Source organism: Ambystoma mexicanum, chromosome 7p, assembly GCF_040938575.1.
Source record: "Ambystoma mexicanum isolate Mex_15411 chromosome 7p, UKY_AmexF1_1, whole genome shotgun sequence".
Classification (NCBI taxonomy): Eukaryota; Metazoa; Chordata; class Amphibia; order Caudata; family Ambystomatidae; genus Ambystoma; species Ambystoma mexicanum.
In genome coordinates this window covers 818,502,043-818,529,328 of record NC_090939.1, presented here as the reverse complement: position 1 = coordinate 818,529,328, position 27,286 = coordinate 818,502,043, and the positions used below count along the sequence as shown (strand labels likewise).

Here is a 27,286-nt window from a genome sequence, read left to right as displayed (position 1 = left end):
TCATTTTGGTGTCACATCTATTCTTCTGTTGGTGTGCGTGAAGCCCTACTACCTAGGCTGAGCATGCCTTGAACCCAAATCAAAGAGTCAGGGGAAGGTTTCTCTTTCTTTTCAAACCCTCTTCCCTTATTTGCATTGTGACATGGATGTGTGACCTGGGACTTTTATGTACTTGCTTCCCTTGCCACCTCTGTGAAGTCAGTTTCGCCTTGACTCTCCCCAGAGCATGCAGGCTTACATTCAGAAATTGGTTGCCTCTGCAATTTTTAATCTCTATGCCTTTCTTTCCATATGGTGAAATATTCCAACTTTTGTTGCCATTCTGCTTTCCGGGATTGATTTAGGAAACTCACACCTGATTGGTCTGACTAAATCAGCCCATGGTTCGCTGAAGGCAGTACTCAATTCTGCTGCGAGGCTGGTGTCTGGTTAACAAACATTGGGAATGATCACACTCGTACACAAAGAGCCATGCTGGCACCCACTACTACCTGATATCCAGGCTAAGATCCCGGAAGGTCCTAACAGGTGACTGTGCAAAACTTGGTGCAGATTGGTGACATGGTGTGGCATTGTATAGGGAACATAAGCGAAGCCACAAATCACAAACCCAGAGCTTTTTCTGGAATCCAGGGAAAGGGGTGGGGTGTCAAAATGTCATGTAGCCAGTAATGTCTGGAGGGTCCTAGCAGGTGACTATGCAAGATTTTGTGAAGATTGGTGAAAAAGTGTGGAAATGTATAGGTCGCATACACAAAGTCACAAACTCACAAACCAAGAGAGTTTTGCTGAAATCCGAGGAAAGGGATGGGGTATCCAAATGGCATGTAGACAGTCATGTCTGGAGGGTCCTAACATGTGACTGTGCACAATCTGGTGAAGATTGGTGAAATGGTGTGAATTTGTTAAGGGAACATACGTGAAGCTACAAACCCACGTCGACATTTTCACTTTTGCTGAAATGCAAGGAAAGGGGTGGGGTGCCCAGATGTCATGTAGCCAGTAATGTCTGGAGGTTCCTAACAGGTGACTGTGCAAAATTTGGTGCAGATTGGTGAAACAGTGTGGAATTGTATATGGAACATACACAAAGTCACAATCTCAGAGACTTTTGCTGAAATCCGGGGAACGAGGTGGGGTGTCCAGATGTCATATAGTCACTAATGTCTGGAGGGTCCTAACTGGTGACTGTGCACAATTTGGTGCAGATTGGTGAAACAGTGTAGAATTGTATAGGGAACATACACAATGTCACAAACCCATAGACTTTTGCTGAAGTCCGAGGACAGGGGTGGTGTGTCCAAAAGTCATGTAGCCAGCAATGTCTGGAGAGTCCTAACAGGTGACTGTGCACAATTTGGTGCAGATAGGTGAATGGTGTAGAATTGTATAGGGAACATACGCGAAGCCACAACCCCACACCTACATGTTCACTTTTGCTGAAATCCAGGGAAAGTGGTGGGGTGTCCAAATATCATCTAGCCAGTAATGTCTGGAGGGTCCTAACAGGTGACTGTGAAAAATGTACTGCAGACAGGTGAAAGGGTGTGGAATTGTATAGGGAACATACACTTTGCCACAAACCCCCAAACCCACACCCAATTATTCACTTTTTCTGAAATCCGGGTAAAGGGGCAGGGTGTCCAGATGTCATGTAGCCAGTCATTTCTGGAGGATCCAAACAGATGACAGTGCACAATTTGGTGCAGAATGGTGAAACGGTGTGGAATTGATAGGGAACATACACTTTGCCACAAACCCACACATTTTCTCTTTAATATATATAGACTAGCTAATATACCCAGCGCTGACCAGGCTTTCATTCCCTCATAGGTATAGGTAACTGTGCAAAATGTTGTGAAGATTGGTGAAATGGTGTGGAATTGTATAAGGAACAATGCTTTGCCAAGCCACAAACCCACAAACACATTTTGACTTTTGCTGAAATCTGTGGAAAGGGGATGGGTGTCCGAATGTCATGTGGCCAGTAATGTCCAGAGGGTCTGAACAGAATTTGGTGCAGATTGGTGAAAAAGTGTGGAATTGTATAGGGAACATATGCAAAGCCACAAACCACAAACCCAGAGCTTTTGCTGAAATCTGGCAAAAGGGGTGTGGTGTCCAAATGTCATGTACAGAACCAACCATGGAGGGGATCCTTGTTCTTTACTATACTACCTTCTCCTTCGTGTGGGCAGTTTCTGGTCCAAATGCCTATTTACTTGATACGTTTCTGTTGGGCACATGCTGTGCCCTGTAGCTAAGGGTTCCACGATCATTAAGCATATCTTTCCAATGGGTAACTCTTGCGTGGGTAGGACTCAGAGGTTGCTCTTTACCCTTATGGTATCCATGAGATGGGGCACTCCTTCCATGCTCCAAATTTGATAGCTGACCCAAACCTATAGGCCTGACAGATGCTGGATGGACACACTCCCTTAAAGCATTTCGATATCAAAGTATGCAGCTGATTGATGTTATTTTGTCCCTGGATCACAGGATTCCTCTTCCCGTAGAGAGTGGTAGGTTTGGTTTGGTTTATTATTTGAAATGCGCCGGAATACCCGAGGGTAACAGAGCGCAGCAGATACAAGAATTTGCGAAGCTTAGTTACAGACAGTAAAATATATACATGGCATATACGCAGTAATAATGTAGGAGAGCACACAGTATATACATATATACAGTTAACTATCGCATAATCGGATGAAAGGAGGGAGAGGCATCCTGGTTCAGTATGTTTAGATAGCGGCTGTCTTCAGCCAAGACATCAACTTGGAGCGGAAGTTTTGGTAGGGTAAGTCCATTCTAAGAGTGGGTGGTAGGGAGTTCCACAGTTTCGCCGCTTTCACTGGAAAGCTGTTGCCTCCTATGGTAGAGCGTTTGTAGTTAGGGACGGAGAGGCAGTCTCTATATGCTAACCTTGTCGGTCTCGAGGATGTCAGTCTGTGAAATCTGACTGTCAAGTTGATGGGGGCCACATTATTAAGGGACTTGTGGGTGAGTGAGGCAGTTTTAAGGGAGATTTTGTCTTTAATGGGGGTCCAGTTGTTCTGCTGGCTGTATACTGTTATGTGGTCTCTTCTGGAGATGCCCAAAGCCGCTCTAAGTGCATTATTCTGGAGGGTTTGAAGCTTGCTAGTAATGGCTTTGGATGATCCAAGATAAAGCGCGTTGCAGTAGTCTAAGCGGGATAGTATGAGGGCTCTGGCCAAAGTTAGGCAGCTGGTGACAGATAGAAAGGGTTTGGCTGTGCGGATCAATTTGCACGTGTAAGCCGTGCAGGAGGCTAGTGAGTTTGCTTGTCTGTTAAAGGAGAAGTTGCAATCCAAGTAGAAGCCCAGTGTTTTGACTTCATGTCCCACTCTGATGATGTTGCCATCAATCATGAAGGAGGAGTAAGCTGGGCTTAATTTCTTTAGGCTGGCAGTGGTACCCAAGGTGATGAGTTCAGTTTTATCATCATTCAGGCATAGACCGTGGGTGGCCATCCATGCCTGGATGATGATGTAAACCCTATTCACCAAGGCCAAATCCTTTCCATAATCTCCAGAAAGCGGAAGGAGGATCTGAGTATCATCTGCATAGTTATTGCAGATGATACCGAGATGATCCAGATCAACGAAAAGGGGCTTGGTGAATATGTTATACAGTGTAGGGGAGACACAGGAGCCCTGAGGTACGCCACAGGTGATGGGTATAGGGTCTGCAGCATCTATGGGCGAAAAAACCCTCATGGTTCTGCCATCGAGGAAGGATCTAATCCATGTAATGGCCTCGGGGGAGAAATGGGCAGCCGTGTGTAGGTGGGTGCAAAGGACCGAGTGGTCGACCAGGTCGAAAGCTGCAGAGAGGTCAAGGAGGAGGAGTAACGCTGCTTGGCCGTTGTCTCTGAGCAGATCGATCTGTGTTTTAAGGTCAATGAGAGCTGTCTCAGTCCCATGTTGGGGTCGGAAGCCTGATTGTGGAAGAACCTAACAGGTGGTGTTCTTCCAAGTGCTTCTGTATTTGAACATAGGCTACCTTGTCCAGGATTTTCAAGAGGAACGGTACCGTTGTTATGGGTCTGTAATTAGTGGGGGTAGCTGGGTCAAGAGTAGGTTTTTTTAGTAAAGGTAGAACCCAGGATTGTTTTAGATTAGTTGGGATGGACCCAGTGGCGAAGGAGGCATTGATTAACTTTGTGATAAATGGGGAGAGGTCACGGGCAGCGTCTTTTATAAGATGAGCTGGGCATAGGTTTCCCTGGCAGTTAGAAGGCTTCAGTGACAAGATGATTTTCTCGACTTCGAGGATGGTCACTTTTGTGAAATTGAATCGGGTATGTTCACTTGTAGTCTGCTTCTCTGGTAGCTTGGACAGGGCAGGGTTATTCAAAGATGATTTTTTGCAGGATATTTTATTTTGTAAAGTGGCAATTTTGTTATTTAAGGCATTTTGGATGTCTGTGCACCAGTTCTTATCCTTGATGCAGTAGTCTGGTGGTGCTATAGGGGTTTCCACTTCTTTCAGAATGGAAAATAGTTCCTTCATGTTTTAACTGGCTTGGGAAATGCGGGCGTCAAAGGATGTGCGTTTGGCTAAGATGATTTCTTTTTTATACATGGCCGCTAGTTTGGTGAATTTGATTTTGTTGGCTATTGATGGGTCTCTTTTCCAAATAGTTTCACAATTTCTTTTTTTCTGTCTTAAGCTTTTGAGGAATGGTGTGTACCAGTTGTTCAAGTGTGCTTTGGGCTTGCTTGACCTAAGTTTGAGAGGGGCGATTAAGTCCAGGGAGGTGGACATAATTTATTATATTCCTCGACTAGGCTCTCAGGATTCAGGTTGTCAGGGAGTGCGTTACGTGTGGGGAGAAGGTTGGGGATGAGTCTCTCCGCCATGATGCTCTTTTTGTTTCTTGTGAGAGTGGGTGGGGCCCTACTAGACTGCATAGGAGGGGGTCTGGTGGTGGACAGCAGGAATGATACCAGGTGGTGGTCGGTCCAGGCTAGTGGAGAGATGTCAGTGATGTTAGCTAGGCAGTTATAGTCAGCCACCCAGTCAAGTATTCTCCCCTTGTCATGGGTGGGTTGTAGGCTTCTTTGAGTAAATGCTAATTCAGTCAGGGTGTTCAGCGTGGTGATGGCGGCTTGGTCGTCGGGGTCGTTGAAACCCAAATTGAAGTCTCCCAAGGTAAGCACCTGTGTAGACTGGTAACTTAATTTCCAGTCTAATATCGGGTACAAGACACTTCTTTCACTATCCCCCCTTTCAAATTTTGTTCACTGCCGGTGGTGTTCCCTGTGAGCTGGAATCCAGAAGGGGATCCTCTGCTGTAGTGCAATGTCTTCTCCCTGTGCCCCACAGACTGGTTAATACAGCAGACCCCTCGTCTACCCACCTGATATTGCATGTCAGGTGCACACATCTTGGCGGAGCACACTGTCTCCTCTCGATCAAGGGCTTTTTTTGAAGTCTGCACTACATGAGCACCACAAGAGGACAAGATTGAAAAGAATGATGGCGTGGGGACAGAGCAATTGAGAATACCTCCTTTATTCTTTCACTGACGTACAAACTGCCTGGTGCGCTGTGTCATGTTTCTCTCATGTTCCCTTCAGTCAATGCTCATTGGATTGTGTTCACGCAGCCTTGGGTGTATGCAATCCTTAGCAAATGAACCCTTTAGGGTAAAACACGGCAGGCTTACTGCAGTTGGCCTCTCTGTCAACCTCCCCTCCTTGGATGTTCATCCCATGCAAAGGCAGAGCAAAGTACAGGAGCTTTTCTCAGCAAAGAGCAAAGAGAGATGGAAGTCCTTGACAACCAGCTAAGTGGCACCATCTCTCCTGGGATGAAGGTACCAGGGGCTGATGGGGTCACATATTTTGGTGTCCCCAAGGGTCAAGTCTTCAGCTTTTCTCTGATTGCTTAATCATCAGGAAATAGATGTGCCCTCCATTTGTGCACATATCACTATCAGTCTTTGCTTTCTTCATGCTGTGCCCATCATTTGGGTGGCTATCTTGTTGGCTTGGTGTATAAGGGATAGGTTAATTTCTGGGATCTGCTGTACCTGTGTTGTCTTCTCCCAGCACTGAGTCATGTCTACTCTCCCATTATGGCTCCCAGAATTCTTTGGTCTCAGGTTGTTGTCTTGCCATCCCTTTAATTGCTAGCACATAGAGATTGTGGCTAGGGGGTCATGACGTGGTTTACAGTGCCCATTACTGGCATAGGTTGTGGCCACAACCACATGCAAGTGATTTACTGTGACCATTACTGGCAGAGATAGATTGTGGCTAGAGCCTCATGCAAGTCATTTACAGTGATTATTACTGGAAAAGATAGGCTGATTATCCTCTGTACTGTTGGTTAAATGGCATGTATTGGATTTTTTCATGTGTTATCATGGAGAAACAATTGTTACTTGTGTGACTTTGTACCCCATTTTTCTCAAAAGGTGTGGTGTAAAATGCACAATTTCATTACATTATTTAAGAAAATGTTCTCAATGGGAGAACCACCCGATCCTCCTTACTTTATTTTGGCCTCCCTCACTTTGCTAAGTAACTCGTGCTAAATTGGTAAAATACTTAGACCCCTCCACTGAAAATACTCATCAGCTGTGACCGACCATGAATCATTTAGAATCCTGGTACCACCACAGGGGTTGCCCTGCACACGCTGCTGCCTCCACCACTGACTACATAGGAGTACATTGAGGCAGAATGACTACACATCCCAGATATATTTCAAATGGATTCTTGCCCCGACACCTCATGGGGGGAGGATTTTGTTGGGGGAAGGGGATTGAGTGGAGTGGGCGAATCATATCAAATTTCGAGTGTACTCTTTTATTGGGCTTTCATGTTGGAGAGTATATAAACATGGGACACGTGGCAAACATGTTACCTATACAATTCAATTAGGGATACACTCTTATCAAGTTAGCTGCCTAGCTTCCATTAGTCATATCAAGGTGTGGAGAGGTTCCAGTTTTGCAGGAACTGCATTACTTTTGGACGCTGTATTCAGGCATCCCAACACATTTCTTAGTTTTAAAATCACATCCCGGTTTAGGAAAAAGTGTCAGGTAAACCAGCACATGTAGAAAATAACAAATTCAATGTGGAAATCGCTAAATCAGAACACCCCGTTTTCGGTGCTGCTGTTTCACCGTGGGCCGGTTCGGCGTGACCGGTTTGGCACAGCTGCCATTTCAGTGGCCATTTTGGCACAGAAGCCTTTCTGGCACTGTCGATTTGGCACGAGGGACGTTTGGACGTGGCTGACATTGCAGCCACATCTAAACGCCCTCACGCCATTATTTTTATTTTAGACTGTCATTATTTTATAGACTGTCTTAATTTTAATAACAGTGTCGCGCCAAAACATAATGAAATATGTAATTTATTTTTTATTTTTATTGCAATAATGAACGATGGTGTTGACATGTGTCACTTGTGCACATTCAAACTACAAGATGAGTTAAAAATAATGGTATGTTTTGCATTCAAGGATCTGGGGCGGACGACGTAACCACAAGGCCAAACTCATCTTGTAGTTTGAATGTGCACAAGTGGCATATTTCAACACCATTGTTCATTATTGTAACACAAAAAAAAATTACATATTTCAGTATCTTTTGGTGCGACACTGTCATTAGCTTAACTAGAAAAAAAAGAAAGGATTGATTAAGCTGCGAACCATGGTACGCAGGTCTGTGGGGCGGACCACTTAACCACAAGACCAAACTCATCTTGCCTTTCAATGTGCATAAGTTACATATTTCATCGTTCCCAGCAATGGAGGCCTCAACTGTGGAGGCCTCAACTGGGGCATCGTGCCGGGCTTAGCCCTGGCATGTGTGTCTCCCTTCAGTTGGCATAGTATGCACAACTTACATATATGTCATACAATTAAAAGGAATAAAATGCCTATATTAGGTCTCGTTCCGGAGACATCATAATGCACTATTGTGCCCAGCACTAAAAGCCTCACCTGGGTCATGGCACCAAGGATGAGCCCTGGACAGCCCCCAACCAAAGGAATATAACTGGGGGCCTCGCCTAGGGCATCGCACCAGGGCTGAGCCCTGGATAGCCCCCACACAAATGAAGCCCTGTGTGCTCACCTCAAGCATTGAGTCCAGTCCCAGAGGTGTCACCCGAAGTTCTACCTTGTTCATCATTTGGCAGGAGCCCCTCTCATTTAGATGTCATGTCCACCGCAACGTTTTCAGCAAAGTTACTCCACTAGCTCCCGGTGCAGCTAGGACTGGCCTTGGTGTAACCAGGAGTATGTCAGCACCCAGGACAAAAGAGGTGGTGGCATACTCTAACATCATCCCGACCTCAGTCTCCAGCTTTACCCCTTCTTTTTCTACCCATAACTGGACACATTACTCGAGAAGAAGTGAACACAATGTTTCAGACACTTGAACTGGACTAGAGGGGTGTCTGCTGTTCAACCACAGACTGCATCATCACACACACTGCATGACACAAGCCTCACTCATCCAATAATGTGGCTTGTCCCACCCCATGCAATACACCAAGTCAAATGGGAGCGTACATTTGAAAGTGCACAAAGTGATAGGGTCACGTTACACCACTGGATTTAGTACCTACCTAGTAATTCTCTACTGTGCTAACATCACCTGACCATAGTTATTTTTGGCACAAAGTTACAGCTGTCTCCATTGTATGACGCCAAATCAGTTCATGTTTGTTCCCAAAACAAGCAAAAACCAAGGTAAGCGGACATAAACCAGATAAAAAGACAATACCAACCCACGATACTGCATGGATGCTATGTTTATTATGAGAAATGTGCACAAACACCTTCAAATTGTGACAATTAGATCTCTGCCTAATCCATAAAAAAATTGTGGGCAAGGCCGCGGAGGTACTCCAAAACACCACACTCCCCATAGCTCGCCACAAAGTTCTACCCCCTTCTGGGTCAGGTACCTCTTCCGCTTTACGGGAGGGCACTCCCATGGATGTATTCCTCAAACAGCTGGTCTCTACCCTTTTGTATCAGCTGGACACCATCTATACATTTCCACAGTGTTGGGCGGGCCATGCCAAACCCGGCCTGCATTCTGCGGTGGGCAGTTTTGGCAAAGTTGTTAGTCTGTACCTGGTCCTGGTGAGTTCTTTCATAGACCAACCCCATCGCTGGTGGAAACACAGCGCAGCAGCTGCAGTCAGAGTTCTGGCAGCCCATGTAATTATCCTCAAACCAGCACTGGACTGGCACCAATTCTGCAGGCATTCAATTGTCCATTATGACCACCGCTCTGTCTAGGTCATGAATTGGCACAAAGGCAAGCGCTAGGATCTTGCGTGCCACCAGTGCGAATTCGGGTTCAGTATCGTACGTTGGGAGTAGACCCACTTCGGCAAGCTGCTTGGCGATATTCCGGGATAGATGGAGCAGGCAGCCATGTAATTGAGAGCCCAGAAATGTTGCTCTTGCCACCCCAATGGCAGCCTGTTCAAAATCCATTGAAATGGATGCCGGATCGAGATTAGGCCACATGTCCTTGATCGCCTCAAACATGCGCTGGTAAGTGCTCCTTTCATTGCTGGGCAGCAATACATAGAGGACCGGCAGCACAAATCTTCCCGCTCTGTCATCACCACATATATCTGCGCCAAAAGTTCGAGAGCAAGGCTGTATGTTCCATCTATGAACAGCTTCTCCATTTTGCCAGCCCATTCCCTGAGTGACTCATGGCCACATATGAGAATGCGGTTCTCATCATTCTCCCCTGAATGCCAAAGGAGAAAGCGTTTCCAGCTGATTTGGTGTAGGATGGTAGATCCTGTGTGCTTCTGGTATCATGATCGCCACTCTGTGTTGTGGCTGGGGTGTTACTGTGTGGGCTGCATTGCAACATCTCTGGATCACCTTGCAGATTGTGTCCTTCCTTGGCATCTTCTCCTGTACAGCTGTTCATGTTCGCTGCAGAGCTCCATTGATGACCAAAGCTGGAGGCTCCACTGTCCCCAGCGCCTGCTCCTTGATCCCAGACAGGATGAGGCATACTTCCCCTTTTGCAGCATCAGTCCCATGGCTGTGCTCATGCATCCAGTTTAACACCTGCTCATCCACCGTGGCCGTGTGGCGGCGCGCTTTGCATTCTCCTTTTTCCTCACAGCACCAGAATGTCACTGTGCCTATCGAAGATATACTGGTAACCCTCATGGAGAAACTTCTGCTTGCCACGTTTGGAAAGTACACCAGCCATTCTCCTGGACACAGAAAGTTGAGGGAAGGTTTTTGCTCAGGCCTTCAGACACTGCGTGTCACAGCTCTGTCAGTGCAGCACACCAAGGAACAGCTTGTCAGTGCACCAAGCCTCCCTAAATAGATCCATGGCAGTGGCGGGAAAAGGCCTTGTTAGTGCCTGATTAGCCCAATACAGGCCAGTAAAGTCACAGCCTGGCCCCGCCACCTCCCAGACCTTTTTCCTTCAGGTGTCACCCCCAAAAAATGCATCATTGTGGGAAGCAGTACTTGTATGCTTACACTGCACTGACGTATAGATTTGCACAGGTAGAGAAACATATATGTATATATATATACATCCATTTATAGTTAGTGTTAAAAAATATCTATGCACATGTGCTATATTTACATGTATTTATATGTATTTATTTAAGAAATTAAAAAAAGGATATTTATTTGCCAGATATTTTTTTTCTCCAAAATTATATTGATTAAAATATGAGCACACATAGCCACAAGGCCAAATGGAAGCTGTGGCTTCAACATGAGTAAAAAACATTATTCATTTTTTCATGTTCACGCATTCTTTTGAAGGGTAAGTATGAAACTTGTGCATAATAAAACAATAGGCCATCTTTGGCCTATTGGTTAGGTACTAAACCTTGACCTCTGGTAGACCAGGGATCAAGACTAGCCCAAGCTTGTTATTATTATTTTTTAAATTAATTTGATCCATGTACCCATTTGGCGATGGGCTTTTCAAGGTAGGTGCTAAATGTCAACCTTTAGCAGCTGACTTTGCCGCTCCTTGGGATAAGTGTACTCGGAGCGGCGGGTGACGTTACTTGCAAACGCACAGTACCTGTCAACGTGAGGCATTTGCAAAAAAATTCCCTTTTGTATTTTTGGCCAGCTGCTAAATGCCAGCATTTAGCAGATGGCCATGTCGTCCATTGGGGTAAAGGGCTGGGAGCAGAGGATCATTCTTTGCAAATACAACACGTTATCAGGCACAGTACCTGTCAACGTGAGGCATTTGCAAACAATGATCATTTTGTATTTGTATGTATTCACGCAACTGGGCAAACTATGAATCTGCATAATGTGCCTATCCCATATCCCTGCTTCGTTTGGGCTGTTCTGTATCCCGAATCATTAGTCAGATGGCGAATCACTGTTTACTGTGACTCAGTGTGCCAGAAGGTAGTCTTTAGCTCGAATGTCTCCTTATCATGGGAACTGTGAATATTAAACTGCTCAGGTAATTTAAGGATGCATCGTAGTTACTTTATTTTTATTCATTTCACTGGAGTTAGATGACTCCATTTTGTTGTGGACACGACTCGATCTCAGGGTGCATTAGTTACAGAAATAACCTGATAACTATACATTATAGTATATTTGCCATTCAGAGAATAGCAGGTGGTACTTTTATCAAAAACGGTATGGGCATCTGAGTGCAGACTGCCCCTTGTTTTTCCAATGACTTGGGGTTGCTGTCGTCTGCCCCAGAGGCTTGCATGCAAAACATACCATTATTTTTATTTTAATGAAAAAATAAATAAGGTTTTGGTTCAGCAACGAACTATAGCACGCAAACCTCTGGGGTGGACGACTTCACCACAAGACCAAATTTATCTTCTAGCTTGAACGTGCACAAGTGTGATATTTCAACACCATCGTTCGTTATTGTAATTTTTAAAAAAAGTGACATATTTCAGTATGTCATACATACTTCAGTATGTTTTGGTGAGACATGTCATTAAATAGAGGACATAGCCAGGCACTCAGTTTTAATGAAAAAATTAAGGTTTGGACATATTTCAGTATGTGATACATATTTCAGTATGTCTTGGCCAGACATATCATTAAATAGAGGGCATAGCCAGGCACTGCGGCACCGCCATGTCTCTGCCCCTTGCATCTTCCATTGACTTGGGGTTGTTAAAATGAAAAAACAAATAAAGGTTTGGACATATTTCAGTATGTGATACATATTTCAGAGGCTTGCGTGAAAAACATACCATGTGTGCAAAACATACCATTATTTTTATTTTCATGAAAAAATATATAAATGTTTGCCTCCAGCTGCAAACCATGGCATGCAAACCTCTGGGGCGGATGACTTAACCACAAGGACAAACGCATCTTGTAGTGTGAACGTGCACAAGTGTGATATTTCAACGCCATCGTTCGTTATTGTAATATATACATATATTTATTTTTTAAAGTTACATATTTCAATATGTTTTGTCGAGACATGTCATTAAAATAAAGTTACATATTTCAGTATGTTTTGGTGAGACACTGTCATTAAAATAAAAATAATGACAGCCTTCGTGCCAAAATATACTGCCGCCGTAATGCTCCCGCGCCGAACTTTCCACCCCAAACTGGGTGCACCAAACCGGCCTGCGCTGAACTGGCCGCGCCAATACGTCCTGCTCCGTCGCAGATCAGGCCAAAGAGCCAGTGTAGGTAAACAGTGCCCTTTTGTGGGTAAGTATGTAAGTTTATTTTGGAGATGCACTTCATATCTTTTCAAATTAAGAACTGCTTTTGATGTATGTGAATACATTTGTGGAAACATCAATAATTTAATTAGATTTTCCCTGTACGTGTCTCAAATTGGTTATCTGAAAGGTTTGAACAGTAATAACCAGGTTATTTGTATTGGATACGATAGATGTGCAGAGAACGGAAGAAACATTTTATTGTGGTCTAATAGAAGGAGTTACTGCAGGGGGTGATACATATTTTTCAGTTATTATGCAGAAAACATTGAAGATAGAATACTTCAGCACAATGATCTGTTTTCTCCTTCCCATTGCACAATGATATCTTGTTCCACCAGTGAAATCAATGGCATACTACCCAAAGTGCTTAGAAACTGCCAGAAACTTTCTTTTGTTGCGCCACAAATGGCTTTGTGGGATAAGCAAGATATTTTGTAAAACATGTTGTTCCTTATAAATAACAATTACAATGATAACTAGTTATAGCCCACACGCAAAACATATAGAATCACAAGTGTTAAGAGATTGTATTCTTGTCCTGCTGCTTCAAAGCGTTGGAACAATATGTGTTGTTTTTTACAATGTAACAGTACTCATTAGAGTCTTTGGGTTCTGTCCTTGTAGCACCCTCCTTTGTGGTGATGACCAAAGCTGAAGTGCAGTCCTCCTTTTGTGCCTGCATTCACTGACAAATTGTAGTCCCATTGAGTCTCTATGGGGCTCAATGGGAATGGGGATGTACCGGGCTCGGCACATGCGAAGGGCAATTTCCGGGTCCAGCTGGGTCGGAATAGCCCGGTAATTGCCCATTTGCAGGTGCCGGACGCGAGTTTGGAGGTAGCCTTGTCGGTAAAACCGGCAAGGCTACCTCCACCCTCGTAATGAGGCCCACATTACGACCCAGGCGGTAAGTTACCGCCTGGGTCTTACCCTTACCACCATGGTGTAAACTATGTTTACACCATGGTGGATGGCGGATTTACCGCCCCATTCCAAGGTGAGTGGGCGGTAAATCCCCATTTCCCATTTTACCCTTCCCCATTCCCATTTTTGCCCCATAGGGCATAATGGGAGTGGGGAAGGCGCTAATTACGCCACCGTAAATTACGGTGGCGTAATTAGCACCATGGTCCCTTAGCGCCATGGATTTTAACACCTGCAAAAAGCAGGCGTTAAAATCACCATGGCGCTAAGGGACCTTGTAATGAGGCCCAATGTTGACATGGGCCTTTGATGTGTGGCTTGAACTCTGCTGTGACACTGTTCTCTGAGCACCCTTATTGGGCACCACTCTCTACATTTTTCTTATGGACAGCGGCCACTCTAAGCATGTGTGCCATTATGAGCCTCAGCATTTATAACCCACTGTGGACATGTTAGGCCTCTGTGGCCTTTCTGTGGGGCTCTGAAATCCTTTTGCCTGCGGCTGTAGCTGAACCGATCCGTGCTTGTAAAAGTCTGCATTTTATTGTTGGGACTAAACAATTACACATTGGCAGACAGATGCCCTTTACATAATAATGGTTTGGGCTACAGTTTGATTTTCACTGAAATTCCTCTTTTCTTCTTCTTCTGCCATCAAAATCACTTTGCCTCCTTTTCTAAATCCTATATCTATTCCTTTCTGATTATCTTTCACCCCCTGAGCCAACTTACCTCCTTCTTTGATGATCCTGACTCTCTTGTCTATTCTCTTCTTCCTTTCTTTCTTCTTGGTGACTTCAATCTTCATATACTCACTACTCATGCATCCTCTCCTTTTCTTGCACTTCTTGATTCCTGCCATCTTCTCCACCCTCTGGCTCCTAACTCACCCTAATCTTCTCGTCCGTGCTTCCTATTTCTGATTCTCCCACTACCGCTTTTGTCTCTTCTTATCATCTTCTACTTTTTTTTCATCTTCTGTCTTGACCTCCCCTGACTCCTTTACCCCATCCCCAACTTGTACCCACCCTAATCTCCAATCTTTTGACACATCTGTTTTCATTCCACCTTTTCCTTGCTGATGTCTCTCTTCTCTCAGCTAAGTCTGCTCTAACACCTAAAAATTATTTTTACTCTTGTCTACCTACACCCTTCCCGTCCCTTTAATCATTCATGCAAATCGCTTCAACCATGGCTTACCCTACATATCCTCTATCTTCACTCCTCCCTATGTGATGCAGAACACTGAGAGGAAAACATCCCACCCTTCTACTGTCCTTGCCTTACTTTCCTGTCTACATCCATTGTCCTTTATATTTGCAAAAAAGCGCTGTTCCTGTGACTTCATTCTCTCCTACTCACCCCTCCTCGACACCTCTTTCAGCTCAAACATCATATCCTATCTCTTCCCTCTTCAGACCATCTTCATCTCTCTTTCAAATGGACTTTTATAACAAAGGTATGAAGTTATGCTTCACTCTCCCTCCTCCCATCCCCTTCCCTCCTTTCTTCTCATCCTCGAAATCATTCAAACCTCTTTCTGAATCTGACACTGCTTTCTACTATCTTGATACCATCCTACCGCTTCCCCTCAGGTTCCCCTCCCTTTCCCTCTTATTCCCAACGACTATGCTCTCCTACCCAAATTTCAATTAACAATGCATCTCCATACAGTTGATTTTCCATTATACTATAGGCATGCTGCCATCCTTCCAATCCTCAATAAACCTTCTCTTTACCCCCCCTTTCTGCTAACTTTTGTCTCACCTCCCTTCTTTCATGTTCCTGTCCAAAATCCTGGAATGGATTGTCTAGTCAGAGGTTTCTTCCTATCTTGAGCAACATTCCCTTCTTCCACCACACAAGTTTGGCTTTCATCCTCTTCATTCTACATAAACTGCACTTCTCAGCATTTCCAACTCGTTACTAACCTCTTGTTACTCTAAACAAGCGTTGATCCTTATTCTCCTTGATCTCTCGGCAGGATTTGACACTGTTTATCACATTACTGTCCTGTCAGCCCTCTTCTCGCTGGGCTTCTATGGTTCTATTCTGCACTAGTTTCAATCTTTTGCTGCTGATCATTTATTTTCTAGTTCCTGGGATTAAATGTGCTCCTCTTCCTTCCTTCTTCTATAACGTGCCCCTCGAGGACCAGTTATATGGCCTCTTCTCTCATATCTCTACAATTCTTCTCTCTCATCTGTTGCTTCTTCTTTTGGTTTGTCTTCCCACTTTTATGCTGATGACTCCTTGGTTTTTGTCTCCTCATCATCTTTTTCAGATTCTCTCCATGCCTCAATTTGTACCTGCCTTCTCGCAATACAGTTCTAGATGCAATTGCAACACAAACAAGTCCCAGTTTCACTGCGCCAAGTATAGCAAAATAAAAATCGGGAGTCCAAGTGATTTGTATGAAAGAACAGCCTTTAAAGTCCAAGGTTTAGTACAAGCAACAGCCTAACACGTGTTTCGAGCCTTCCACGGCTCTTCATGTGAGGCTTAACAGGGATAGAGCCTGAAATTTAAGCTGAAGGGACAATGCCCAAAAAGTACTCTGAAGGCTTTGCAATTGCGGTTAAAGCTGGTCGGCTGTTTAGACAGACTGAAGAAATCAATGCGCACGTGTTTCGAGCCGTGGAAGGCTCGAAACATGTGTTAGGCTGTTGCTTGTACTAAACCTTCGACTTTAAAGGCTGTTCCTTCATACAAATCACTTGGACTCCCGATTTTTATTTTGCTATACTTGGCACAGTGAAACTGGGACTTGTTTGTGTTGCAAGTGTACTTACCTCAGTGGAATTATACTGGCAGTATATCCACACTACCCAGATACCTGCAGCCTTGACCCTCTTTGTCTAATTCATACTTACAAGTGCTGTGGATCGTGACTTTTTCTGCCAATTTGTTCTTCCCAGTTCTAGATGCATGCTCTGTTCCTCCACCTCAACACATCCAAAATTGAGATCCTCTTCTTTACTGATTTTTCCTTAACCTCTACTTCTCCTCCTTCCATCACCTTTGTTCTTCTGTTCTTTCCCACTCTACATCTGCATGCAAGCTAGGCATAATCTTTAACTCCTTTTTCTGAACACATTTCTAATATTTGTTTTCGTCACCAGCTATTTAACATTTGCAAGGCTCATCTTTCCCTCTCCTTTAATGCTACTAAGCTTCTCATCTCCACTCTTGTCCTCTCTTGACCCGACTGCTGCTCTGCACTAATTTTTGGTCAATCTGCTTATCATGAAATGACTCTGCACGTGGGATTGACCCTGGATACCTTCATTACTGGTATTACGACCTGTGATTTGGACCGAGACACACATCCAGATATTAGAATCACAAAACAGATGCAGAAAGATTTTTCAGTATACATGTGAATTTTTTCATGACCATATAAGGACCATTACCATGACTGGTGATTCTCACCAGTACGCCTCATTAAGACAGAGAATTTACTAGGGAATAATCCCATGACGCCTCTGCCTTAAGGACGACCGAATGGTCGAAACACATGTTGGCTGTAACAAGAATAAATCATCATTCACACAATTGGATGGCTGCATTCTGCTTATTCAAATATATTTGAACTTTCATATTAATCCTAAAGAACTGAACATTTGAATACAGAGTCTTCTGCGCTGTCCAGCTACACAATCCATACTATTTCACTAATCTGCTTATCAACCTGCTCCTTTACATTCTATAATGAACTCATCTATTCATACACTTTTCTGCCTTTCACCCCTACCTTTATTTCCTCTTCACTTCACTCATTTTCCTAACTCTCTTTTAAATCTTTGATACTCTTTTATTTTCTATGCACTGTTTTTAAATGTATACACATACTTGTCCCCTTTTTTTCCCTTCTCATACTCTTCATTCCCAAGGTTAAATGCTTCTTACTACCCCAAAACCACCTGTGACCAATCTTTCTCCCAATCATTGATGCTCTTATCCCCAAAACACTTGACCTCTCCACCCAAGTGATCTTCTTCTGCCCATTTTGTCTTTTGCTTTTCTCTCAAGAATATTCTTCTTTCCTCTTCTGCTTGGGACCTTGAGCATTTCTTTTGTTAAATCATAACTGTTTACTGTCATTTAATGTACAGAGCTTAATAACACAATAAATACAATACATATACAATATGTTGTGCTTGGTTATGCCTTATGGTTATCATCCAAAATATGTCAACACTTCGCTACATGAAATGAAGACAATGTGCATTACCACTTTCAGGCTTGGTTGGTTTTAAATTGGAGGTTCTGAAAGAAAGTTAATGTTGAAAAATAAAATGTATTTTCTTATTCCAGGTAAGGTAGGGCATGTATTTATATATTATTTTATTCTATTGTGTGGGAGACCTTCATTCCTTATGAAAATAGCAAGCACATGTTTCACGCTTTTTGTACAAACCGATGATCAGGCCTACAAAGTAAAACGAAGCATATGCATTTGTTTGATTTAAAAATGACCAAAGTTCATGTAATTTTCGTAAGGAAAACAAAGAAGATACGTGCTTATCAAATGTTCACGCAATTTGTGGTCATGTCACAAAAGTCTAAAAATGAAAGAAGTAAATAAGCACAATGGCTCCAAAGTGGAAATAAGTTCAAAAGTTGTATGTAGGTTGTTTAAAATTTGCATTTGACCATATTTCAATTTTGGTTTGTGTCCGTGGCCATTTCCAAAAGAAGAATGGCCACCACCGTGTTAAAAAACCATAGAGTTCCTATTGCAGATAGTGTTTCTATGTGCGATACATTTCTCACAAATGTAATGCCATCGTGCATTGGAATAATGTTGCCATATCTTGTAAGTTAAAGATGTTGAATATATCATGTTTGGTTATACAGACACCATACTAGAATCAAATGTGTTAATAATCACACAATAACTACTAATTCTTGAATTAGAAATAATGCAATGTTGGTGACATCATCTATATATAGCTTTGATTATGATGTTATCGCATATGTTTTTTCTTGTTTTATTTGTCTGGGCACTAGTGTGCTAACCACAAAGAATGTATTCATATGCAATCAATGATGTTAACTGTGAAGGTGGTCAAGGAGTTAATTAATTCTTCAGCCTGGTGTGTCTTGTGCACAGTGACATAAGCTGTGTAACTGTTAGTGCCAACATTTATTTAAATTGTCCTTAAGTGTTCAAGCTTCCCTCCCCTCGTTCACCTCTCATCCTCCAGTAGCTCACACCTGACAGTAACTGGGAAACACATGGAAAGGTGCAAGTTGCAAACAAAATTAGTATTAAGCACACTGCAGGAGGCTAACATCTTCACCAAAAAAAGCCATCCAAACCTAAAATGTCAAGGTACTCTTAGAAAGGCAGGAAACGAAAAAAGGCAACCAAACCATAGCCTACATTAAAAAAAATGATGTCACAATTAAGAGATACCACAGTGATTACTATTATTTTACCTGAAAGCAAAAAAATGATTTTGGTTATCGAGCAGTTCTGATTCTGTGCTACTTGGCTATTTGTAAGGATTATTACAAACCACTCCTGGGCGTCTCAATAAATGGCGAGACTATCACTAGCTATGTCAGTGCACAGAACTCCTGGACGACAAAGTTGTGATTGGTCATGCTGCTCCAAGTATACATACACGCACACAGAGTGATGACATGCCATTAATTTCTGTATTCAGTGTTTGTCCCTTTTTTATTTTTGTACTTCTTCACGAAATTTAAACAAAAGCACCGAAATAAATTTAAACATAGCTCTTTCGACCACCTGCTACTCGAGGGGTACACTCTTGCCCGTTCACCACCAACCGTGATAACATATTAACAAAAGCAATTAACAAAGTATGATCAAATCAAAGATCAAAAACATTTCAAATTAAAGAACATGCTAAAGATAATGACCAAGTAATGAGATTATTGACACCATATAATATACTCAGTCATTGGATTTTAAAGATCTTTAAAAAGAGTAGGGATATTCTTAATTTACGTCAGGACCTTGCAATCTACCTTTGCTCTTTTATTGCTATTTGGTAGCAGACTCTGATTTCTTTTATTTTTATTAAAGTAAAGTAAACCGCAAGTAAACCAAAATAAACAAGAAAGAAAGCACCTAACCCATGTAACCAGTTATGGTCACCCTTTTTGAAAACTGAGATCACAAATATATCTTGGTTAACTAATAAACCCTGTTTTTTTAATGAAAACTAGAACATGTAATAAACAAAATGCATTTTCTCCAATATGAAAAATCAAAGATAAACAATACCAAACAGTTGATTACGTTTATGATTTAGATTTTTAATTTGTATACATTCTACATTGTTAGTATATAGTAAGACTCCTAAAATTAAGAGTGTGAGCTAACTCTACGATTAAATCTATAGATGATAGCGACCCCGCAGCAATATTTCTACTTCAAGAATGTACTTTTATTGAGCATCTATACATAGGATTAATTCTATTATGTGCCTGTGTAAATGAATAGGGCCCAGTAAACATTCTTTTAATTGCATATCACAACATTATAACTTTGCAAGATGGCATTGCATTTATGTGAAACATTGTAGGGGCCATTTTTCTTTTTGGCATGGCCAGGGAACCAACCTAAAACAGAGGTATGTGAAAAACGTGAACTTTTCAAAACCTCCATGGACCTTTTCAAAGGATGTCCTCTTTTTAGCAGTGCTACTTTTAACTTGTTTAATTACAAACATTTGTGATACGACTACGATATCATATGAACATTTCTTAAGCAGGAGTTCTCTTTCGTATCATTGAAACCATTTAGTGACGTTAGTTCATTTTGTTTTAATTACGTACATTTATCTGTTTTGTTTTACTTTGTAGCCCTAAGGATTGCCTCTTTACGGAAAGTGTGAAATGCCGGTTGGCGATTTGCACAAGAATTTAAAGGTTCATTCTATAAAATGTGCACCATATAGAATTACACTATTCTTGCCTCACCAGAAATTGGGAACTTGATTGCTTTTCAGCATAACACAGGGTCACTTTACTGGTTGCCCTACTGGCAACACCAATGTGAATTAGTTCCTTTGCCTTACCTGCAAATGTGCTTCCGTCACTTTTAACAGATCCTCATAGAAGGATGCTTCAGTGTCATCATGCCATTTGGTCACAAGAGGCAGTGAAGTCGCTGTGAGTTGACATTGTTGTTCATGTGAACTCACTTTTACTTTCTCCCTTTTATCACAGGAGACAGAGTGAACCTGTTAAAAAGCTGGCTCTACATCCGTGGAAGCATCACAAAGAATTAAACAGCACAAATGTGCACATGGGAAAACATTGAAATGTGTTTTTGTGTCCTTAAAAGTTGGTTTAGTTTGACAGAACGTTTCCAGAGAGTGGTGGTGTGTATACTATGGGGATAGTTTTCTTTAACTACTCCTTTGTTACAATGTGTGGCATGGTTTGGCTATCCAAAAATGGTACCAGTAATGGATGAAGAATGATGAGCAAATGAAAACTATGACATCATGGTCTTTGTGAAAGAAAACTGTGTAGAGAAAAGTGGGTATCTCACTCCACAACATACTGTAACAAGCTTTTTAATCTACCATTGGACTGTGTCCCATTTCATAATAAAACGTTTGTTTTGTGTGAACAGAAAGCTGTCTTAGTTGCTTTATTGTATCGATTTGAAACCCATCTGCACAGCTGAAACCATTAGAATAACGAGCTTGGAAGAAACATGGTCATACACAACAATGTGCACGTTATTGCTGCTCTCATCATCTGCCAAAAACGAGTATTCGTCACCTCCTTTTGAGCAGAACCTTTAATGGGAATAAAGTAGGCTGAAGAAAATGACCCCTTTGTCCAGTCATCCTTGTTATAGTCCTAACATAGTGAGGAGCATTGCTCCCAAGGCAGGCTACCACAAAAGGTTCTCACGCCTTCCCTTCCCCCACTGATCTCTGCCAGTCTTTCTGTTTCCTTGAATGTCCTGGCACTAAAATCCCATTAGGAATCTCTTCCATATCCTCTTCAGTTACCTCAGCTTTGTTATGGTTTCTTTGTGTTGGGTCTAATATAAGGGTAATGAGATAATGGTCTCTGACGTTTTAGCAGTCTGTAGCATTGCTACGTCTTGATCCAGGACTGTTGAGAAGCTGGGCAGATGGCCTGGGCACTTGTGGGCACAGAGGTTTCCATTAGGGATGGGCCAACGAGTGCGATAGATGTGGGCTTTTCTAACAGTGGGGGTTTGGATCGTCTCAAAAGATTTGAAGCATTGGGAGCTGAAGCTTGAAATTATTTAAGCCTTTCAAACCAGAATTCAAGTTGCTGGTATATATATATATATATATATATATATATATATATATATATATATATATATATATATATATATATATATATATATATATATATATATATATATATCAGTATTTGATGGGTTAAATGGGCTCAAATAAAGTTGTGGCAATACCGAACTCAAGATACTGGCGGATAAGGAAAGGAATTTATGCAATCAGGCCATTATTTCCAGCAGGATCCATGCAGGGAGAGCAGAAAGACTGATCTCTAGGCCTCTTGCTTCATTGCAAGCTATCCGTAGTAAAAATCACAAACTAGTTGGAAAAACATTAGTTCATTTTTGTATCTTAATATTTATAACAACAACTGTTTATTTTGGTTTACTTGCGGTTTACTTTACTTTAATAAAAATAAAAGAAACTAGGGTCTGCTACCAAATAGCAATAAAATCAATGGAGCTATTACATGTCAATTCCCACTAGCATGTAATGCTCCACCACTTTTCACCTCATCTACCGACCATTTTGTAGATCTGTCATTTTCATGGAAAAAATCACTGACCCACACTTGTTTGCTTCAGTCACCCACTCTATCAACATCTTCCTCTTGGACTTCAACCTACCGGGAACCCAGGCAACTAATAACATCAGAGATGTTCTCCTTAGCCTAGCAGAATACCTGCACATAAGACAGCATGTGAAAACCCAAACTGACTTCAGGGGAAACATCCTAGCCGTAGTTGTCTCCTCTTCCCCCCTCATCAAATGCTTTAACTCCATCCCACTGGAAGGCCATGCAAATCCCTTTTCACCTTACAAGACAGCCCCCATTCCCCCAACTTCATGGTGGAAGCATCGAAAAACAACCTGATCAACTTCCCTACAACAAGCAATGCAAATTCACTAATGAAAATCTACAACCAAACCTCAAAGAATTTGGTTGGCAAGTATTCCCCTTTGAAAATATGTTGTGTCACATTCACACACCCCACAACATAGGACACCCAGGAATTAGCTGAGAGCAAACGTATCATCAGAGCACACAAAAGCCTCTAATTTGAGCAAAACTCTCTCTGCACAGTCAAACACTGTGAAAGCTCTTAACAAGACCCAGATACCAGAGCACTTAGAGGAATGCAAAACCATCAATGTTTTCCTAATTTGCAAAATAGGTGCAGTTAGACATCCCATTGAAGCCCCCAGGTAATCTGTGTTGCCACTATTTATACCACCACAGGACCCCATACCTTGGACTGACTTCACCCCTCACTTCGAAGGATCTCTCTGAGATGCTCGGATCACAAAAGCCAACCTCCCACTCCAATGACATCCTACCTCTTACCATCTTAAAATAGATATCAGGTCATTCCCTCAAGGCACTCCTTCAGATTGTTTATACCTTCCTCTTCTGGGGCATTTTCCCAAGCCTCTTAAAAACAGGGCTGACCCACTCACTGCTTAAGGAAAACACACTGGACCCAGAACACTGCCACCTACCAACAAATCAGCTGCATCCCTTTCATTGGTAAAATCATCTAGAAGGTAGTAGGGAATCACCTTCACAAGCAACAATCTGTTCAGCATTGCTCCAGGATTACCAATCCATGTTCCATCCCAAATGCATGATTGAAACAGCCACCATCCAGGTTACCTATGATACTTTCCAAATCATAGTCAGACGGGACTCCTTCCTAGTGGACATATCCGCCACTTCGATACGGTGAACTTTAAGCCTCCTTGTACAAAGGATAGGCTTTGCGGGAACCCCTCTTTACTGGTTCTTCTCTTACCTTTCCTACAGATACCAGGTTGTCCAGATTCACAGCTTCAGATCTAACTTCCTCCCATTTACCTGTGGCATGCCACATGGTTCAATCCTGTCTCAGTATCTTTAATCTATACATGGTGCTGCTGTGATCACTCTTTCATGACCAGACATCTCACTTCACCTGTTCTTGCATGAAACCCAGCTGTACCTTAAAGAAAACTACTCCCATGACATCACTCGTTTCGGGAAATATCTTGCCACCTCTGAAACTTGGATGACAAGCATATCCTTAAAACTCATCCTTAAAACTCAACTCATCCTTAATTCTCCTTGGCCACCTTCCCAACAGGAGAGGATGGCTGAACGAGATGCAACTGGATAATTTTACCCCGCTACTTGCACCCTCCACCGAATCCCTCTGGTTCATCGTGGACAACAGCATTTTTTTTTAGAAGTAGATTGATAAGAAATTCCAAACCGCATAGTACCGGCTCATGTTGCTATGCAAGATTATGCTCTTCCTCCCTCCACAGGACTACCAGACTGTGGTACAGGCTTTCATGAATGAACCCATTGATGGGGTTGGCACCCTCCTTGTCGGGCTCTCATTGGCATTCAATGCAGTCCATCACACTGCTTCGCGCTTATGGGCAGTTCTAAAAAATGTGACCACATCGCCGCCATCCTGTGCAACCTTCTCTGGCTCCCCCCCCCCTGCCAGGATCTCTTTCAAAATTGCCTGCATCGCCTACAAGGCAACCCCCACCCAGATGCCTGCCTACCTTGTGGACAAACTTAAAACCTTAGGCAGTTCACACTCCACTACGAAACAGACAAATGCCAGGCTGGAAACGAGACCTGCTATATCCCAACTTACTAAAACAGTATCCCAGTGGCAATCAGGAGTGCTCCAACATTCCTGTAGTTCATGAAAGAACTAAAAACCCTGCTCTTCTGGGTATTCCTAGGCACAACTTGCATTACTTTGTCTCTAGTTCTAACACAACGCTAAACAAATTGTAAACTCCTCTCTTGTTCCTTGAACTCTTGTACAGCCCTCTTTTGCTCTAGAATTAGGTTTGCATCATATAAAACACAAACACAAATACCAAAATTGAGCCTGTCCTCAGCCAGCAAACTGCTGACTCAGTCAATCACTTTTTTCTAACATAGTGCAGTTAATATCAGAACAAAGTTCATGTTAGACATTTGTTATGCTTTACGTTCTTTTTTTAATTCATTTACAATTAAGGAGCATTGCATTTAATCTTTCCTTATGAGTTGTGAGCTGATTAACTGTGTTCTGCAAATACTTTTTCTTTCTCTAATTTGTTATGATTGTTTATTTTGTTATCTTTTTCAATTATTTGTCCAAATCATTGTTTTGTGATTGTATACCTTCCAATTGTCTGGAGTAGAGCAGACATTTTATTTTTATTTAATTATGTATTACTTTTTTCCTTCTTGTTCTGGAAGCAGGCATTTTTGCAGTTTAGAGTTATCTATACCAGCAGTTCTCAGATGTGCGCCTTACCTGTGGTTCCTGACGAGTCTGTGCTGGAAAAAGATAAAGTCTGTCCTTTTGGGAAGCCACTTCGACCCCTTCAAGGGATAAAGGGGTTCTTCTCCTAAGGACCAGGCTTGGTCTTGGGGAATAACCCTTTAAAAAGGGAAAAAAAAACCTTTGCTGTAGCTGAAGATGTTCTGGTCAGCAGCAAAAGGAATTCCAATTGAGTAAGTCTCAAAGAGCGGATGCCAGTATTCAAGGACGAGGGGCTCAAAGGAGAGTGCAACAGGAGGAAACAGCAACAGGGGACTGCGTACGCCAGATAGGCAGAAGCAGGTGCAGGCGAAAAGGAAAGAGGGAGGTGGTCCGAGAACACCAGAAAAGCAGAGTCAGGTGCGGACGAGGAGAAAAACAAAAGATACAAGCATCAGGGCAACAGAAAAGAAGACAGATGCTACGCGAGGACTCACCGATGAGCGGTACCTTTGTATTACTGAAGCCATGGTGAAATGCCAAAGCACATTTGCGTGGCGTATCTCTTGATGCATGTAGGCAGTTGCCATCTTGAAAAGGTGAGTATGGAACCATAACAATGTGGCTGCTATCTTGAGATGGGTGATGTTCGCCATCAAGCCCATAACGAATGTCTAGGTTGCAATCTTATAATAGTTCATCCTCTTTTCAGTTTAATGGTTAATTAATTTCTTTAGCTGGTATCTGATTTGCATGATCTAGTTATTTGTTTTATTTCAAACCGGGTCCCTCAATTCTTATCTATTGTCTTTGCTCGTACATCTGTGTAATTATAGAACTGTTAGATTGCAGTCTTCATCCACCAAAATGAGGAGAGGACAAATTCCCTGCACGTCTTTACGTAGATAATGCAGTTTTATTATCTACCACTCCCATGAGTCTGAGACACAATTTGTAAGTTTTTGTCAGGTAGTGCCAAGAACTCTCAATGGTACTCAACTCAGAAAAAGGTGATGGTATTTGCCTGCAAACGCAGTAAGAAAGTTAAATTGAGGATTTTAAATGAAGGCTGTCCCCTGGAGCAGATGTGTTTTTATGATTATTTGGCTATATGGCTTGCAGAGGATTTGACATATTCAGGCTCTGGCAATGTTAGAAAGGTACAGTCGTGGAATCCGCAGTTTTTAGAGTAGTCATGGAAGAGGAGCAGTCTCCCTGCCTTAAAATTGTACAGGGCCCAAGCTTGGGCGGTGACCACATATGGGGCTGAATGATGGGGTCATTGCGCATATGCCCACCTTAATGTGGCTGATAGTACCTTTTTGAGGGCTTTACTTATGCAACCAAAAGGCGCCCCTAAGGCTAGACTATGTTGGAAAAGTGACCTGACACCTATTTCGGAGTTGTAGCAAATAAACCCCTGACGTACTGGACGAGAGTAAGAAGTGCACCAGTACTTGCAAAATATAGAGAAGCACTAATAAGTTTACAGCATGTCTCTGGTTCAGGTTCCCTCCCTTGGTTTAGGTTTGTTTGCAAAGGGTTGGAGGACCTGGACCTGACCGCCTTCTGGTCCTGTACTGCTGGTTTATTACCAGGCTCCAGGGAATTGGTCAAAATTAAGTGTAAAGAAGAATCAATTAGGAACATGAAAAGGTTGGATCCCTACTTGGATTGCGTGGCAGCGGGTTACGCTCGAGCTCTATACATTCAAATGCGTACCAATACACTGAAGGTGGCTACATTTACGGCAAAATGGTCAAATCCCCCAGACACACAATGCAAAGTTTGGGGCAACTCAGAGGAATCGATCAGACACTTCCTATTTTTCTGACCAGGGTATTCGGGCCTGAGGGAATGTTACTTTTTGCCACTTCTTCGTTCGGGGGAAATTGGACAGATTGCTTTTGCTGTGGCATTCTGCAAAGGTACCAATGATCTGAATGCAGTCTATTTCATTTCGAAGTTCCTACAAAGGGTTTGGTTAAGAAGATTACATTTTGTAAAATAACCTGTGATAAATTTCCCTGGCCTACAATATACAAATCTTAAATATGGATTGTTTATGTCTTAGGAATGTATGCTTTTAAGTTTGTTTGTG

General features: G+C 42.5%; 1 protein-coding gene across 7 annotated transcripts in view; it reads left to right on the top strand.

Moving 5' to 3' along the window:
- LOC138525572 (uncharacterized) overlaps window positions 1-20,966 on the top strand; it is a 1,145,196-nt gene extending 1,124,230 nt beyond the window's left edge. For all 7 annotated transcript variants that reach the window (XM_069635615.1, XM_069635611.1, XM_069635616.1 and 4 more), the window contains one exon: window positions 20,874-20,966. In XM_069635615.1, coding sequence (XP_069491716.1) covers window positions 20,874-20,885 — 12 coding nt within the window. In that variant the 3' untranslated portion in view covers window positions 20,886-20,966. The remainder of the gene's footprint in view (window positions 1-20,873) is intronic.
- The last annotated feature ends 6,320 nt before the right edge of the window (window positions 20,967-27,286 follow it).